The sequence below is a fragment of the Anoplopoma fimbria genome, chromosome 13 (genome assembly GCF_027596085.1).
Source record: "Anoplopoma fimbria isolate UVic2021 breed Golden Eagle Sablefish chromosome 13, Afim_UVic_2022, whole genome shotgun sequence".
Taxonomy (NCBI): Eukaryota; Metazoa; Chordata; class Actinopteri; order Perciformes; family Anoplopomatidae; genus Anoplopoma; species Anoplopoma fimbria.
In genome coordinates, this window is record NC_072461.1 from 18408526 (window position 1) to 18426754 (window position 18229).

Here is an 18229-nt window from a genome sequence, read left to right on the forward strand (position 1 = left end):
ATAAGAAATGGCCTCACAAAGGTTGTTATTGTTGTCAACTATTAGGCTATAATATTTCAATGCATGTTGTGTCCACACCCAGAACATTTCTTGTTTAATTTTGCATATTCAAGCCATCCCAAATGAGTTAATTGTGAGGCACATTTTCATCCTTGTGGGTGGTATGATGTTAATCATTATATCTTTGTCATGGAAAAGTTTGCCATCCACTGTATGTTTTACTACCGTCCATCCACCCACGTCATTGCCAGGCTTCCAGAGACCAGCATTTCACATCAATGAAAAGGTGACGCGCTCTGCAGCGACGTGTGTGCACCTCCGTTCAGCTGTCTGCGCGCGAATTGTAGCCTGTAACTTAACAGGCTCTGCAAATGCTAATATGGGTCGACGATGGATACAAAACCGTGTACGATGCCCATGATCAACCCACCGAGACCTGACTAGAACACATCCGCAGCCATGAGCGCCTCCTTTCCAAAATCTGAATCCACGACCTCCTTGCTGAAATCATCCTCTGCGGCGAGGAGACCGACACACCTCCCTGAACGCACAGCAGAGAGCCGGAGAAGTCAACAGCATCAGCACCAGCATCAGCACCAGCACCAGCATCAGCACCAGCATCACCACCGTCCTGCTGCGCTCCACTGCAACAGCAAAGCCGAGGAGTCCTTCTGGTCGGCCGAGTGCGATGTCAGTGCGCGGAGACCCCTGTGCCATCCCTCCCTCGCCGGCAGCCAGGACAGTAGTAGTAACGATGCAGCCACTCGGGGCAAGTGCAAGTCGCATGCCCCCCACAGCCAAGTTCTTGACCCGCAGGAGCCAAACGGCGAGGCGGACCAAGGTGTGAAGGAGCGCTGCAGGTCATCCAAGACCGCACACCGGCACCACCACCGCAGGAAGCACCACCGGGAGGACCGTCCACCTGAACCAGAGCATCCCGGTCGCTACCACACGTCGCACAGCCGTCCGGTCCCTAGGGTGCCCTCCCTGTCGGACAGCAACGACGACAGGGTTCCTCTGTGTGAGCCGAGGGACCATAAAGGGGTCAGTGTGGCTAATGGAGGCGGTCAGGTCGACAGTCCATCCCCGTCCTCCTGCTCCCTGGTCCCGCTGTCCAGCAGGTCGTCTCGCCGCTCCCGGAGGTCCAGCGCTGCTTCTTCTGCATCTGATGTCAATTTACGCACTATCCTCAATTCACTGTTTGGACAGGTAAGGCCCTGACATACAGGGGAATGAATGGCTCAGTCAGTTGCTTATGAATTAAATCAGCTTCACAATTGTTCAGTGAGATAAACTCATTTTGAGAGGTTTAGTGTGTAAAGTGCAGGGATGCTCCTGGACATTTTTTGGGCCCTGACAAGCTGTGACAGTGACACCCCAAACCCAAATCCTAATTTATCCAAAACATAATTGGTAAAGCCTCTTCTAATATAAGGTGCAATTGGATAGTGTTATTGACCACATTCATGTCTCTAGTACTGCCCACTCCATCTAAAAATAAAATGCTCTAAATTCATCTCCACTTGTCATGCAGGAAATTTGGCTTTGTTGTTCTACAAAAGTGCACAAAAAGTGGTTAAGTGTGGCTTCTGGCTATACTGACGGCTTGTTTACAATCAATATACACTAATGTGCTCTGTAATGCAGATTGGACTGGGAAAGCTTCTTCTACACATCCATTTCTTATGTAATTTGTAAAAACAGCACCACCTCCTACAGACCCTCTCAATCAGGCAGGCCTTTCTTATTGAAGTGGATGTGCTGGGGCAGATGATATTAGTATGGAAAGGTGGAAATAACTGATGTGCTAATGTGTATTTGGTCAAAGATATATCTTATTGTTATGGCGTAATTCAATCGGGAACACTGCAGCGAAAATGTGTGTGAAGCAAAGCACTTTGAAGTTACTGTCAGCGATGGAGGCTCTATTTTAAGCCATAAATCTATTCACACAAAAGGGAAGAGCTCAGCTTGATATGCTTGGATTCTTATCAACGGTGTGAATTTTAATAATTTTGGCTCAACGAGCTAAAGTCTGTTTACTACTTTAGTTTAACATTGCAAATCCTCATAAAGCTCCATCTCGCTGCTTAAACTCCTGATACTCCTGTTGCTTACAGAGTGCATTTCCTGGTTCCTTCTTCAAAAGTCAGAGTTTAGTTTTTGCCTTGTAGGGTGTTTGGATGTAAATCTGATCATAAATCAAGAGGTGAATTTAAAATTTGGAAGCTCTTAGCCGTAAAATAGATTCAGTACGGAAACACAGGGAGCATCCATTGTGGCTTCAGGAGAAAAACCTCATTGCATTCAAGCCTTTCTACAAATAACCCTGCGGCAGCTCTGCGAAAACATTAGTGTGACCTCAAAAAGATCTTTGGCAAGACTGTTAGATGGAGTGGTGTTCAATGACTGGCAGAAATGTAACACATGTTCCACGTTGGTGCACGGGCTATCTTTGACATTTTGTCTGAACGATGCATTTAAAGTAAAGAGTATTTTTAAGTGTTTCCACAGAACGGAAATAAAAGTGAACAGATGGTGATCAGGGATGAGAATTGATTGAAATCTTTCATGAAGAGAACCATATCCTCGCTAATGTCCTGTCTCTCGTTGGTGTCATGCGGCTGCTGCAGGTCAGAATGACCTTGTCTTTGACTGCAGAGGGCAGAGGATGGTGTGTGGGGGTGCAAGGCAAGAAAAAGCACATGCAGGCACAAGCAGAAAGTGCAATGTAAAAAAATTAAAATGCAGTGTCAAGGTTGCAAACTGACAAATTAACAGTGAGAGTGAAAGCACAGGTGAGGAGACTGGAAATAGGGCATTACAGAGTGTTCTTGTAAACTTGCCTGGTGCTGAATTTTACAGCCTGAAAAGAGCAAACACCTCACAATATATGTGTGACCCTGAAGCAAAGGTCACCTGCTTGCAATATTTTTCTGCAGGAAAGCTGACCCCCATTATCCAATTTCTCTTGTTTGGGTGCCAGTGACTCCATGATGAATTGTCTTCGTTGTTCACAGAATAACTAAAACAGTTTGGTTGCTTGGACAGAATGACATATCTCACAGACAGTGGATCACCTTCTTTACCTTTAATAGGCATAATTTGCTTCCCTCCTTGGTCTACTTCCCTCTCTCATTCAGTTTCGCACCCTCACTTACATCACTTTCTCTCTCTTTCTCTCTCTCTCTCTCTGTCTTACTGTGTCATAGGCTGCTCGTACTATTCCTACTCTCACCTACTCCAGATAGTACAGTACAGTGCAGTCCACTGTCTTTATCAACCAGCACGAGGTTAGCACCCCTGTCTTCATGGGTCTTGCTCTTGTTTGCAATCGTCTCAAAATCCAAACTGCAAACTTAACGGAGAATAGGTCCTCATGGTCCTTTTTGGTGCCTCTTTTCTCCTCTGGTATGGGAAACTGCTTAGACTGGCCTCTGAGAACGGTAAGAGGGTTTTCAGTGTGATGCACTATTACATACTGTCTTTCTCAATTTGTTTGGTGGATTTTAAAGGTGAAGCCGATAAATTAAACTAAACAGTACAGCATTCTCAGAAACTGTCCACAGTTGTGTGCTGTTGCATTTGTTCTTTCTGTCTGTCAGTTATCATATTGCAATTGATGGTTGATTTAGAAATATTTCTTAATGTTTGTGTGTTTTTCATGATATCTGTGCATTGTGTTTGTGGAACATCTTTAAAAAAACATGCATATTTCATGATTATTCTTCAGTTTGAAGTCTTAATATCCACACTGTTGGTGGTTGAAATTCCTTCACGAATTGAAAATACTCTGAAACCGCACTGTTTGGGTTTGGCTCTCGAGTGCATTTTTATAAACATGTGAAATTAACGGCTTCAGACTTTGGCTGTCCGTTGGTGTGCAACAGGAAAATAAATGTTTTAGAAGAACATTACTGTATGTCTCACAGAAGAAAAAGTTTCAACACATAGCATGTGCCGTCTTTTTTCTGCTTCTGAGTATGTTTATTGTTCCTGTGACATGTGTATAGGTGTGAGGTGCGTGTCCCTCCAAGCTGGCGAGTAAACTGTTATGAATGATGAGTGGAAAGTTGGCAACAAGCTGTTTTATTGATGCATTATGCCTTTCTGACATTTTTCTTATTTCATCATTGTTTCTCTCTCATACATACACAAAAGCATGCACACACATAATACTTTTACAGAGAAGTACATTTCTGTCGTAGACTTTAAACTATTGCCCCAATTCAAGAATATAGAAAGTCTACATTGACAGTCACACATCCTCTCTCAACTTGTTTATTTAATCCCTTCTGCTCTAAAGCTGCTACAGATCTCTAAAAACTGTCTCTAAACCCCTCTGGAAAGATGCTCCAGGATGCTGAGAGGACATTCAGAGGGGTGCTGTCCTGTGAGGAGATGGGCCAGGCAGGGTATCTTGAGCCTTATCAGGAGTCCATTGTTTCCATGTCACAAAACTGCGTTCATGTGAGCAACATACGGTTGCAAACCTGTGTCTTCCTGAGTAAAGGCATGGCCACGTGCCGGCAGGCTGTACGTAAGTCTGGACAAACATCTTTTTCATCTCTCTGTATTTATCGGCATTATATCTAACCTGGATAGAGTATCTTTAATTACCAAACAAGCTGCCACAACAACTATCACCCCTCGGTTGTTGACCCTTTCATATATCATACTTTCTATCATAACATTCTACTATTTCTACATCTGCTGCTTTCTTGCCAGCTGTCAGAACAAAACACGCAGGTTTGGAAAATGACTTTGCCTGAAAGCTCAGCAACTGGGTAGCTTAGCTTAGCTTAGCTTAGCACTAAGGCTGGAAACAGGCTAACAGCTAGCCTAGTTTTACAGGGTGTCACATGCTGGACAATTTCTTGTCTAGGTGCAGTTAGTACTTTCAGGTGTTCATATCAGACATGTAAGACACATTATATGGTGTTTAATTTTGGTGCTCATGGACAAAGTGCCAATCTAATCTAACCGTCTGTTGGCTTTACGTTAAAGTTTACTGCACAGTCATGAGAGTGGTATTGATGATCTTGTGTAATTTTCCGCAGTGGTATTGATGATCTTGTGTAATTTTCCGCAAGACAGCCGATATAGACCACAACAACAACTTCCTGTTCAATGTTACTCAATAACAACCCTATCTGCACAGTCCTTCTTGTCTACAATATAACTGACCAATAAATGTGCATTGATGGCAGATGAATTGCATGAAAAGAAAGAGCAGCCTTAATATTTTGTACTTTCAAGTCTCAATAAAAACAGCACATTAATGGAGGTGTTTGAGTAAACTGATGAGGCCTGGTCAGACATGTCAGTGTAAGAGATGATGGTTGATGAAGTCACAGTGATGGATTGACAGATTAATGCACTGATGGAGGGCACATGTTGGATCACTGGTTAAGCATCCTTGGGCATCGTGTACCTTCTGTGTTTTCCATGTCAGTGGTTCCGGTCAGACAGTTCTTCAGGCCTGACGTCAACGCTCAGTGTTGTGTTTAGACTTCTCACTGCTCCTGCTGTTAACCCCTGAGGGCTCTGGGATATGTCTTCCTCTCTCTCTGCCCTTTAAAGGTTGCTTTCATTGTAAGCAAGCACTGGAAAAAAAAAATAGAAACAGTCACATTCTTCTGTGAACTCGGAAGGTTATGGTTCCCAGTCATGTTTCATAGGGATCAGCCTATTTATACTTGGAGGTTTTGTCATCAAGATGTGAGATAGTTTCAGTGTACTGTTAACACCTTTTACCGTTAGTCATCCTTAAGTTGAGGCAGGCTGAGGCTTGTTATGGAAAAGATCGCTGATTTAGGTTTGGGCATCACTCGAGTCACAGCGCTGTCAGAGGTATGTTTGGATGTAGATCGTACACAGACGAGTTTGTTATGATGTGTGATCATGACGGCTGCTTTTTGTTTTGCACTGACCAGTGATTAATTATCATTTCTTAACAGGACAGAGAGCTGCGTCCAGAGGAAATGGATGGTAAGTGTCTCTTTCTTTAATGTTATTCTCTCTTTACTCACGTTAAGAGGTAAAAAATAAAAAACCTAGGCTATGATTATAGGTATAGAACAAACATAAAAGCCAAATTAAATGAAAAGAAGGACATATTTCATCACATAGTGCCAGAATTTGTATACTTATGTGCAAAGTAACAAACATTTTAATTGCTAAATATATACCTGTTGTTGTTCTACAGAGTTGCGGGATGCTTTCAAAGAGTTTGACAAGGACAAGGATGGTTTCATCAGCTGTAAAGACCTTGGAAACTGTATGAGAACGATGGGATACATGCCCACTGAAATGGAGCTGATTGAACTTAGTCAACGGATAAACATGAACTGTAAGGACTTAACATGTTTATTTAAATGTAATGCGTATAGTTGTATCCTCTATGTGTATTGTGGTTTAAAATCCTGTGCCAAAATCTCTCTTTCTTAAGTGGGAGGTCATGTTGATTTTGAGGACTTTGTAGAGTTGATGGGCCCGAAGCTCCTCGCCGAAACTGCAGACATGATCGGAATAAAAGAGTTAAAAGAAGCATTTAGAGAGGTAAGATGGAATTTAGATAACTGCTTTCTGAAACTGTGGTCATGTTGTGAGATTTTTACTATTCACATTTCCATTTCTAATGTTGTTTCTCTGCTTTTTGTTCTCAGTTTGACACTAACGGAGATGGTGCCATAAGCACATCTGAGCTCCGAGATGCAATGAGGAAGTTGTTGGGCCAACAGGTAAGAGTTGGATCAGAGAGAGAAAACAGAGAGTCTCTGAACCATTCATGATGAATTCCTACTATGTGCGGTGCTCCACTAACAGCTGCTTACCTATTTTTTCCAGGTGGGTCTAAAGGAAGCAGAAGATATCCTGAGGGATGTTGACCTGAACGGTGACGGGCTTGTTGACTTTGAAGGTAAATCCTCTTTATTAACTACTCATTTAAAGGTTTTCCGTAGAGTACATTGTCATAATCATTCTCTCTTTTCACAGAGTTTGTACGAATGATGTCTCGCTAAGATCATAAACATGATCGGTCCTGAATGTGAAGCTGTGTCCTTCTCTATACTTGACCAAGAACAACAGAGGACATGCTAAGATCTCTGAGCCATCCGATTCTGAATGACACTGGAATTAAAACTCCTTGAATGTTTTGGAGCGAGGGGTCACCTCACACTTTCAATCAGTGTTCAAGTGTTCTTCCTGAAAAGTCTCCAGTTCAACTGAGGCAGAATTTGCTGTAGCCTAGCTGATGATTGTCCAACTTATGTTTTTTGCACTTTAAATCTCACTAAATAACTTCCTGTGTGGATAGATGGCTGGTGTCTTGTCTGATCTTCTACGTGGTAAAAAAAAATAAGTCTTGCGAAATGTTGCCTTTAATGTACAACAACGTCAGGATGTGAGAGTGAATGCCTGTAGAAAAGATGTAAAAGATCAGTGCACTGTTCAACATTTCGGTATGTGTTCACACAGTATGTGTTATATAAAAAAAGTGTAAGTGGAATGTCATTTGTGTGACATTGGTGCTCCAATCAGGAACCCATGTGGCAATATAACACCTGTATTGTAACTGTGTGACCATCTGTGGTTTTTCACTGTGCCAGTCGAGTCCTATAAAAGCATCACAGTCCAACAACAACATGCAACAAAGAAGCAGATCTCTGATATTAAACTCTGGAAGACATTTCATATATGTTATTCGCTACAATAGATCAAGGGCAGTGTTAATTGCATTTACAAAGATGCCCAGCTCTGGTTTGCAGCATCCTCTTCCTTTTGATGCTCACAGCTTTGAATGTTTAATGTAGCTTTGGGAGGATGTTATGTCTGTTTTTAAAAAATCCATGCCCTGTCTTAGATCATACAGTAGGAATGACATATGTGAACTGTACTTACAGTCGATGTGATTGTGTTGTATCTGTATCTGTTTGTCAGTGTCAATATGATTGTAGTTGTGGTAACTTTCCACACATCTGTGTTGTCCAAGCAATTTTCATGCATGCCAAAGAGAAAAATGTATTAAATTTCAGTATGCAGATTTGCATTTTTGTCTAACAAATTAAATAAAAAAAGTTAACTGTAGAAAAATAAAAGGTGTTTACATTTGAGCCCCTTTTTCTGTGGTAATTTTGCTAAAGAAAACACAGGTGCAATATAGTAGAAAAAGGTTTCCAGTTTCTTATTTATACATCCTTACTCTAAAACATGTTGACAATCCTTTGGTATTAAATATCATGCTGTACTTCTTAATATTTACTGTTCCTATATAAGGCCTATATGAAAATGTCCTTTTCAGTATATTAGTGTAGCATTGTGTGTTGTCACTGCATGTCTTGAGTTCAAATCTCCTTATGATATCTTTTATTCATACACATCTCTGGTAAGACTGCTGGCTGGATAAACTATACCTGCAGAACCAGGACATCACATGAAAATAACTGCAAATAACTGTACTGTGTCCCTGCATGGCCTTTGACTAATTCTGCTTTTACTATTTATACTACAAACATATTTATTATTCACACATATTACTAAAGAAACATTGCAGTATGCATAAAATGTATGTTATCATAAAAAGAGACCTTGCTCTATTTGGGTGGCAGTGACAGACATTATTTGCATTCTTTTCTTAGTGTCAATTGCAGTGATTTTATGTCACTGCTTTTACCAGCTAAAACTATTAGGCAACACATGAACACCATAGTAAAGGTAAGCCAAACAGTTCAAACAATATATCACTAAAATGATCAGAGCAAGAAATAGTTTTCATGTAGATTTTTGCAGGAACGATAAAACTGTTTGATTAAAAGCTGCCTCTGCAGAAACATTGTTCAAAAAAAGCACCAACATATATTTGCCCATATGCTTATGCAAATTACTTTATGGAAACATTTGGACTTTGAAAGAGTTTCCTGTAAATGTATTGCAAATATTGATAAAAATACATTGCACCAGCTGTGGCAAACAATTTAACTATACAGGGTTGTGTATGCTCCCCTTTTAAGGATAGATGTTAGTGCAAGGTGTGATTACAGGTTAAAAAAAAAAATCAATGAAACACCTGTCATCCATATCGGTATTGCTGTTGCCATAGCAATTTTCATTCACTCCTATCTGGGCAACTGACGAGTGCACCGTGTGCGCGCTGCGTTGGACTCTTATGATTGGACTAGAGTCGGACCATACCATACCGGAATAAAGGGGGGAGGGGGGGGAATATTTTTTTATTTTTTTTTAAAGAGCACGTATAATATTCTTATGTTTCAAAAGATACATAGTAATCAAAATAGTAATGTAGGAACACTGAAATATAATATATATTATAATTTTTTTACTAATTCACAGTTTCATTTTTAGAAGGGTGATACTGATAGGCGTCCTGTGGGGTTATTGGGCTAAACTATGGTGATAAATTGTTCAAGGAAATCTCAACCGGAAATTGTGATTCGACAGCGTACGTGTCACTCATTGGCCACAGGGAGCCCTACGGTTAGGCGGCTAAGCCCCGCCCCCCCCCCCCTTTTTTTGCAAACTGGCAGCCGCTCGCAGCTCGCGGCGGAGCGAACGTTGGCTCGGATGCACACATTGAATGAGAGTCAGTGGAACGTTAGCAGGCTGTTGCCACCAGCAACCGGGAACATCTCCTCGCGCGACGTTCTCTCTCGTCCAAGGCACTCGGTGAGACTTCCGCAGCGGAGACAGTCGCACGCGCCGGCCCCCCCCCAAAAAAAGACAGGTTCAGGAAGGTAGGAGACAAGTGTGTGGACGTTAGCCGGTATATCTGGTTGGACAGGTAGGTTAGCTTAGCTAGCTAGCCTACTCGCTGCTCCTTTTCTTAAATAACACACTGCTGCATGCCGTGACGCTGTTGTGGTGTTTAAACCACATTGTCCCGTGCTGTGTGCGCGTGCTACTCAGCCCTGTTAGCGTTAGCATGCTGGCTAACTTGAATATCATGTTGCATGTCCTCAAGACAGGCGTGCTAGCTTCTTGTGCTAGCTATGTGGGTTAATGTGACATGTGGAAGAGGGCTACTTCCGTGTAACAAATGAGGCTTTATATGCAAAGATACTGACTCTCTCTCTCTCTGTGTGTGTGTGTGTGTGTGTGTGTGTGTGTGTGTGTGTGTGTGTCTCTCTCTGTGTGTGTAGGATCGGTGCCTCTGTGTGTGGAGATGCAGCGGGTCACGGCGCTGGTTGCGGCGCTGCTGTCGCTGCTGGCAGAGCAGTGCTGTGCGGACGGCGGCGGCCTCAGCCTCTCAGAGCGGGTCATCTGGGCTGTGAACTGCGGGGGGGACTCTCATGTAGACGTGCACGGTATCCATTTCAAAAAGGACCCTCTGGAAGGGAAGCTTGGCAAAGGTGAGTGTGAGTGAGTGTGTGTGTGTTACACTGGTGATGTGTGTGTGTGTGTGTCTGTGGGCTTCACCTGTGAAGTGTTGCAGACAAGGTTAAAAAATCTGTTTCTCAGAGTAATATTCATTTTTAGCATAAAGCCCTGCTTGGTTTGGGTTTTGCTTCCGCCAGTAAACCACAAGACTAATAAGGAGTCAGCATTTAGGGCTGCAGCTCCGCCTCGCTTGGTATGTAGAGGAAGCAGGTGATGATATGATCACATTGACTGTAGTGAGTCCTTCTTGGCTCCAGTTACGAGGCACACTTGTATTTGCAAGTGGTTAACACATTCTGGTGACTTGCCATTTGAGACAGAAGGCCACTATATTTCATTAAGTGTAGGAAAAGGTCAGGGCTTGTGCAATGTGGAGATTTGCTCTGCTTAAAACATGATTTTTTTTCTCCCCCCAGTAAAGCAGCTTTTAATGTGTTCTCTCTTCACTGACTGTAACTAATGCTATTCTCCTATGTAGCGTCTGATTATGGGGTGCGTCTGCCAATACTGCGCTCCAGTCCAGAGGACCAGATTCTGTATCAGACAGAGCGCTACAATGAGGACACTTTTGGATATGATATCCCTATACGTGAGGAAGGAGACTATATACTAGTTATGAAGTATGCAGAAGTTTACTTCGCCCAGTCACAGCAAAAGGTATGGGAATAAATAAATTGGAGACATTCCAGTGTGAGTGTGTATTTAATAAAGTTGTTATTTTCATCTGTCACAGTTTGAATGGACAATGTATGCATTATGAAAGTAATGTCATTTTTTTCTGTTTAAATATCCATTACAGTGCACAATTGTGTTCCGACAGTACCCTGGGAGCTGTTTGAATGCCAATCAGTGTACTATATAGTGGACAACATGAATGTTAAACTGTGTGTGGGTGTGTGTGTGTGTTAGCTGTTAATCATTGCATGATTTGTTAATATGTTTTCATAGGTGTTTGATGTGCGTCTAAACGGCCATGTGGTGGTGAAGGACCTGGATATCTTTGAGCGCGTTGGACACAGTACCGCTCATGATGAGATAGTGCCCTTTTCTATAAGACGTGGCAAGCTGAGCGTGCAAGGAGAGGTGTCCACTTTCAACGGCAAGCTCACTGTGGAGTTTGTAAAGGTGAGTTGTTAATCCGTGTCATGACGTTACGACAGTGGAGTTTGATAATAATTACAATATTCTTTTGTAAATCTAATTCAACCCCATGTGTTTAAAAGTGCTGTCCTAGCAGGTCTGTTGCCTAATTATTTATTTCCATATATGAAATAGTTTATTTTCTTAAGATGGCAATGGGAAGCTATGTGCGATGGACAGACGTTTGAAGAATAACCATTACACAAGTAATGTTAGTGCTGCCATAAAAATAATTACTAGGGTAACAGTAAGAATTTATTTAGTGATAAGATTTGATGCATTAGTTCCCCTTGCCGGAAATAAGATGAAAAGATGGATAACAAAATGTTGAACTGTTCCTTTTTAATATGATGGCCTTCATTTCAGACTCGAGCCATGTAGAGAAATTACCATCATAACTTGTATGGCAAAGTGACTCTTATTCAAACACAAGACCTACGTGTGAAATCGACAGCACATTTACATAATGAACTCCATGTCTGAAAGAGCTTTTGACCGCCAGTTGGAGTGTGTGTGGGCCATGCAAATGACTGGCAACGGTCACACATCTGGTTGTCCTTTTACCTTTTTTTTTTACCTTGTCATGTAGTGCCGCAATTAACTTTGCTCTTTAGTTCTCACCAGACTTATACTGTCTGTGAATCTGCTTTCATATTTTACCCCTTTTTCAAGTTAGTGGTCACTTGCCTTTTTTTTTTTTTTTACATTTCTCAGAGAAACGATTGCTGTTAACTGCGATTTAGGAGAGGACATTACGTTGTCCAAAAGTCTGTAGCCTGGCTCTAAATATGCTAGAAGGCCATTAATCTATCACCCTAAACAAATAAAAAGGGCCTCTTAACTATTGCTGTCATTGTAATGAGAGTAGTTATTATGTCACTCTTTCACTTGTCACATTTAACTCTCTGGTAATGCATCTAATCTCTACTTTTTAGCCCCGTCCTACATCCTGATGTATAATACATTTCCCTTTTTGTACTCCATGCAATCAATGCATCACAATGTGACACTGTACTTCTGTTTTTATTGGCATGTATTTATCAGAGAGCAGTGAGGAGAAGCATTTTTAGAGAGGGTGGATGACTTTTGTATCAGCATAAGTACAATTTCTCCTCCTGCAAACTTTGCACAAACGGCCATGACAAAATTGGGAATACTTTTATAGAATGCCATAAATTGAAATGTGTAGTAAAGTGTTGTTATTGAGGCAAATTGTCAGTTTTGACAGCCGGACATACTTGTTGACTTGGCCTATATTTGCACAACTACAATACTTCCAATACAGCAGAACATCACAGTCAGAGATATGACTTTTGCATCTGTTTTTAAATTTGGGCCATGCTAAATAATGTGTAAATAATGAGTATTCCCTTTAAGACCTGGGATCTGATAAAAAATCAAGATTTTGCCTGTGGGTTTTTAGAATATCTGTCTGTAGGCTTAATTTGGAGGGGGGCAAATTTCAAAAAACCTTTTATGCAGTGACTTCTTTCTTCTTTTTATTGTTGGTGGACCTCTTGCCCTCTTTGCAATTTCTGTCTTTAAAAAGACTGTCCACTTGTTCAGCAGAAATCCACCTGCACCTGATGATTTTTCCATCCCACTGATCAATTTAGTCAAATTGACCACCTTATTTGGATAAGGATGCTAGAACAATTAATTCTGTGTTTCTTTTAAGAAAAAAATAAGAATATGAACCATTGCTAGACACAAGATTTAACTTTACTCCTGTATTGTATTAAATTACCTTTCTTACATTTGACACTCTGTGTTTCAGGGTTACTATGACAACCCAAAGGTCTGCGCTCTCTATGTTATGAAGGGGACATTAGAAGGTGAGTCCTGAGACTGCAAACATACTCTTTAGCATTTTGCATTATGTTGCTCAACCACATGTACTCATTTTAGTAAAGTAGTCACGACTTGAGCTTAAGCTTAAGGATTGTCCAAAAAGAAGGATTGGGAAGGATGAAACTTTATTTTGAGACAAGAATTGAAGAAAAAAACCTGCTATGTTACAATGAACGTAAATGAAAATGAGTGCACGTTTTGTGTAGCACACCGTTCTTATAAATGCTCTTTGACAACGAGAAAGAGAATTCAACCCAAATCAATGAGGTAAGATTGTTTTTAATGTTGACGCTACCAGTTAGATAACATTTGACACATTCATTTCGGGGTGGCTTAGGTTGAATTTTAGGGCGGGTACGGGAGAATGAAGAAAATTGAAAAAAATAGTTGAGAGCCCTGACAGTAGTTGTAGACTTAGTCGTAGCAGTGTAATAATCGAGTGCTTTGATACATCCATTTGCGAACCAATTTCATTGCATTTTTTGTACTCGACAGATGTGCCAAAACTTCAGCCTCACCCTGGCTTGGAGAAGCCCGAGGAAGAGGAGGAAGAAGAGGAGGAAACTGAGGCCGGCGAGGAAGGTGGGAAGAAAAAGATCCCTGCAGGTTCCAAGACCAGGGTCCAGTCAGGCCCCCGAACACCAAACCCATACGCAGCAGACAACAGCAGCCTAATGTTTCCCATCCTCGTGGCGTTTGGGGTGTTCATCCCCACACTGTTCTGCCTCTGTCGGCTGTGAGCTACAACCAGCGATCGATGGGACGTCAAGCAGACGAGACGGAGTGGGACTATGGAGAGGGATAAGGGGGTGGGGGGTGGGGGGGACAAGGTGGCAACAGCAGCACAGGTAAAGGCATACACACAGGAGAGAGCTTGGAGAAAATCTTGACAACGGAGGACATAAAGAGACAATAACTTTTCGGAAAGCCACTTTGCGACGAAGCAAATGCTGCTGTTGAATTCTGCCGTTTAGCAAAGAAAAGGAGATGTAGGAAGTGTATGCTGTGCGCTTCTCTGTGAATGTGTTTCGCATCCACCTCTGCTGACAGTTTTGAACAATGTTAATCATTTCCACTCAGAGACTGTGCAGGATTTACAGACGCCAGTCTTCACAGTTTGAAACCACATTTCAGCGACTAAGGGATGCTCAGGAGTGATTGGTCTGGGCCCGTTTTATAAACTACAAGCATTGTTTTGTACCGGGTGTGGCAAGGAGGCACACTCTGTTTAACACTCCTACTCACATCTGGTCAGACATGGTCCCTTAAATTGGAAATGGTGCTGCTTAGAAATTGGTTAAATAGTTAGTGGAAATACAGTTGCCATTGGAGAGGCTCCCATTTTTCTCAACTTGTCGCATTTTTGTGTTTTTTCACTCAGATCTAGTTAGTCCTTTTGTTGACGTGCCATCATCTTCTTGCCATAAGCTGTTGAAAGAAGAAAGAACTTGTCATCCAACCAGCTCTGCAGCTGGCGGGATTATTTGCTGTCTGCTGTCTAAGTCGGCCTGCCTTTTTATATAGGTTGTTTTTCACAAATCTCTTGATGTGTGGTTACCAATGATAGACTTAATTGGCATTGTTCCATCAAACGCTGATTCAAGGCCATTAAACGTGTCCTCAACAGTGATCACAAACTCAAAGTACCTTTTTTCTTTTTTCAACAAATGATCCATTTTAAAGTTTGAACATTACAAAGTGAGAATGTAGAACATGTTCTTTCAGTAAGAAACATCAGAGTCTAAGTTTATGCTGTGAAATGCTAAAGTGAGTCGGGATCTTTACATCACTGTATTTTCTGTGAGCTTGCCTTCTCATTTATTAAGTATGCATGCCTGCCGCTTTGTTTCACCAAAGAATGTATTTTTGTTTGAAAAGGAAAATTAGGTGGCCTTTTTAATTTGACAAACAGTTTGCAAAATACAATTCTTTGAGGCCTCTGTGGCAAGTGGTTGAAATAGGCTTCATGTGGACATACAGTACCTCACTTATCCAAATGAAATGATTTTAGAGGAATAGAGTGTTTGGTGCTTTTTATATCAGTTGCTAACTGGGCAGAAGGTTGTTTAAAAAAAAAAAAAATGTCATAAATTTATGTTTTTGATTTCAAACAGAATGCTGTATTGACTCTGATAGGCCATGATCTTCAGTCCTCCATGTTATTTGAAACCGAGAGAAACGGGCCGCTGCAGCTCCATGTTGATATAATAAACCGTAAAGAATCTGCCGGTCAATGCACTTGTTTCATACATCCCAAAAGTTGCTCTGAGTGACACCACAAGTTCATCCACCTGCAGTCAGAGATGAGAAAGCACAACATCAGTGTAAGTAGAAAATCAAATGTTTACTTGACATTATAAACCAACTATTATTGGATTTTCCACAATCGTCACTCCTTTTCAAATCTGTTGTCTTAAAACATTTTAATGTGGACTGTACCATTTTGTTGATTAAGTGTGAACTTTTCAGTGCAATTAAGCTACTTGATTTGGTCCTTGAATTGATTGAGCAAACTGGGGACACATTTTTTTTTCAATTTGAATCTATATTCAAGCCTCTATTAACTACATGGCCACATTATCAGAGTCCTCTTTGACTGTTTAGTCTCAGTTTTTGGACATTGAAAATCCTTTTTGCTTTCCATGCGGTCTGAAAAGCAGCTTTGTTCCTCAGTTTCAGTGGCGTTGCATTGTGAACCCTCCTATTTATGTATCTCGTTACATCCCTTAAGTGCTAAGCTCTTCTCCAAGGATGATTTTGTAACTTTGCCTGTTTCATTAATGCTAATGTCCCCCAACAACCCCCACCAGTAGTGCTGTTGCCATATGCAGTGCTGAAAATAATGGTTAATAATTAAGGTGTTGTGGATAAATACTCACTCCCCGATTCTTCTTCCCATTTTGATTGATGGTGAGCAAGAAGTTAATGCAAGAAAATATTTGGTAAATTGTTGGTGTTTTGGATTTCTTTCTCCTTGATTATATTTTGAAGTTCTAAACTCAACTCATATTTAAGACATAAGCACCTTTTTAGTTTTTTCCTTCTGAAAAAATGCTAAATTTTAAGTTAATTCAGCACCAAAGTCACCGTGTTCTGTTCCTCTGCAAGTCTACACAGTTGCGTGTGTATATATAAGGTACTAAATCACACTTTTATCGTGTGACAACCATTTTGTTCTCCTCACTTTTGTGCTGTAGGTGAGGTGTTGGGGTGTATTTGATTTTCTCTTAAGGAAGACTTTGTGGCCTTTCTTCTGGGGGAGGAACGATTGCTGGTATAGAGTATAACAATTTTTTTTTTTTTTTTTAAGGTGCAGCCTAATGAACTGACTGTCAAAGTCAAATAAATGAGATTATGTCTGAAAATATGGGATCTTCCATTCTATTATATATAATTTAAATCAGAGCGGGGCTGATCTGGAGATATTTTATAATGCGCTTGGATTTGTATGTTTTGAATTTTTTCCTCAGGATCTATTTTGTTTTGAGTTTTTAAAACTTGATATTTTATTGGTGTGACATTTTGCACTGCCTCATGTATTTTAAAATCATGTCATTTTTTGTGTGTTCGTCTTTGTTGCCTTGAATTATTGAATACATTGTGCTTTACTATCATTTGCCTTGAGGTTGCTCTTTTGCTTATATCAAATTAGCCTCTCTTTTTTTTTTTTTTTTTCTCCTCTGTTAAAATACACTTTACTGGGCAATATATTCATTCCACAGAAACAACTCTTGGATAGTTAGGAACAGCTGTCTTTTCTGGGAGCAAAGCCAGTCAAAAACAAATAGAACGGTTAGCAGAGAGTAGGAGAACTGTGTGAAATGTCCAGCACTTGTTTGTCTATTTAGCTCCTCACTAGCCTGTGTTGGACCTGTTACTGTCTAAACATCTCATAACTGAATGAACTAGAGTGGAATGAAGATCTACTTAGTGTTTTGTTTTTTTCACACGAGAACCAAAGAATTGTCGCCATCCCATCATAATTCTTCTAATTGACGCTAATGGTTCTTTATTTCTTTTTTTCTTCTGTCCTCTGGTAAAGCAGAGAATAAGTCATGTCTTGTCATCAGATTTGTTGTCGCCATTAAATATTCCCCATGCAATCTCACCCAATTGTCTTGAAATTTCCATCCCAAAAAAAAAAAAGTAGTTAATTTCTCTGTGATTAATGTAAATTTGTATGAGTCGACCATCTCCAGCTTGTTGATATTTCTCCTTTTTTTTTCAAATTTTCAAAGCAACTGAACATGATATGAATTTAAAATGAGACAAATTTGAACAGCAAAACATCTGCCCACGTGTCCATCGTCCAGGCAGCCGACCACACACACACACACACAAAACACCGAGGTCTGACAGTGTGTGTGAGAAATTGAGCGTGCGCTTGAATATGAGTCCTACTGTACACATTTACATGTGTTGGATAAATGAGTGCTCCTTTGGGGGATATAGGCAGCAGAAAGTGGACTGAGAAATGTATTCGAGACCCCTGATCTTACTGATGTGGCATATATGTGAAATATCTAAAATGGGAAATGCTGGTAAATGCTGTCTCTTTTTAATAAATGTGCTATTTTTATCAGAATGTGGTGCTGCTGTTTTTCCACTCACGACACCCCTGAGTTCCCGTTGAGTCCGAGTTAACTTTGCATGTGACTTCACCGCATCCAAAGTCTTGGGCATTTAGAAACTGCCACTTAAAAACTCTTTTCACAGCCTTACAATATTTCTTGACAGAAAGAACAGAGTATTCACAGACGAGCTCAGCAGGGTCACAGCACATGTACGAGCCCTTTTGTTTGTCCAGGTGTTTTTTTTTCCACCTTTTCCCACCAACTGT

General features: G+C 40.9%; 2 protein-coding genes across 6 annotated transcripts; both read left to right on the plus strand.

The window, feature by feature from the left end:
• Positions 1-459: 459 nt before the first annotated feature.
• cabp1a (calcium binding protein 1a) lies at positions 460-7025 on the plus strand. Of its 3 annotated transcripts, none has more exons than XM_054611386.1 (8): positions 3312-3446; positions 4351-4536; positions 5961-5991; positions 6209-6352; positions 6452-6561; positions 6669-6743; positions 6850-6922; positions 7000-7025. In XM_054611386.1, the coding sequence occupies exons 1-8, from the start codon at positions 3312-3314 to the stop codon at positions 7023-7025; spliced, it is 780 nt and encodes a 259-aa protein (XP_054467361.1). The 3 variants fall into 3 exon arrangements, with proteins under 3 accessions (XP_054467360.1, XP_054467361.1, XP_054467362.1); XM_054611387.1 differs by lacking the exon at positions 4351-4536 and adding an exon at positions 4807-4818 and having other exon boundaries at positions 3414-3446; XM_054611385.1 differs by lacking the exons at positions 3312-3446; positions 4351-4536 and adding an exon at positions 460-1209.
• Positions 7026-9542: 2517 nt separating this feature from the next.
• On the plus strand, positions 9543-17961 carry mlec (malectin). Of its 3 annotated transcripts, none has more exons than XM_054611628.1 (6): positions 9543-9755; positions 10161-10370; positions 10877-11055; positions 11347-11523; positions 13316-13373; positions 13885-17961. In XM_054611628.1, exons 2-6 carry the CDS (start codon positions 10184-10186, stop codon positions 14127-14129), a joined length of 846 nt encoding a protein of 281 aa, XP_054467603.1. In that variant the 5' UTR covers positions 9543-9755; positions 10161-10183; the 3' UTR covers positions 14130-17961. The 3 variants fall into 3 exon arrangements, with proteins under 3 accessions (XP_054467603.1, XP_054467604.1, XP_054467605.1); XM_054611629.1 differs by having other exon boundaries at positions 9543-9687; XM_054611630.1 differs by lacking the exon at positions 9543-9755 and adding an exon at positions 9765-9802.
• Positions 17962-18229: the final 268 nt, after the last annotated feature.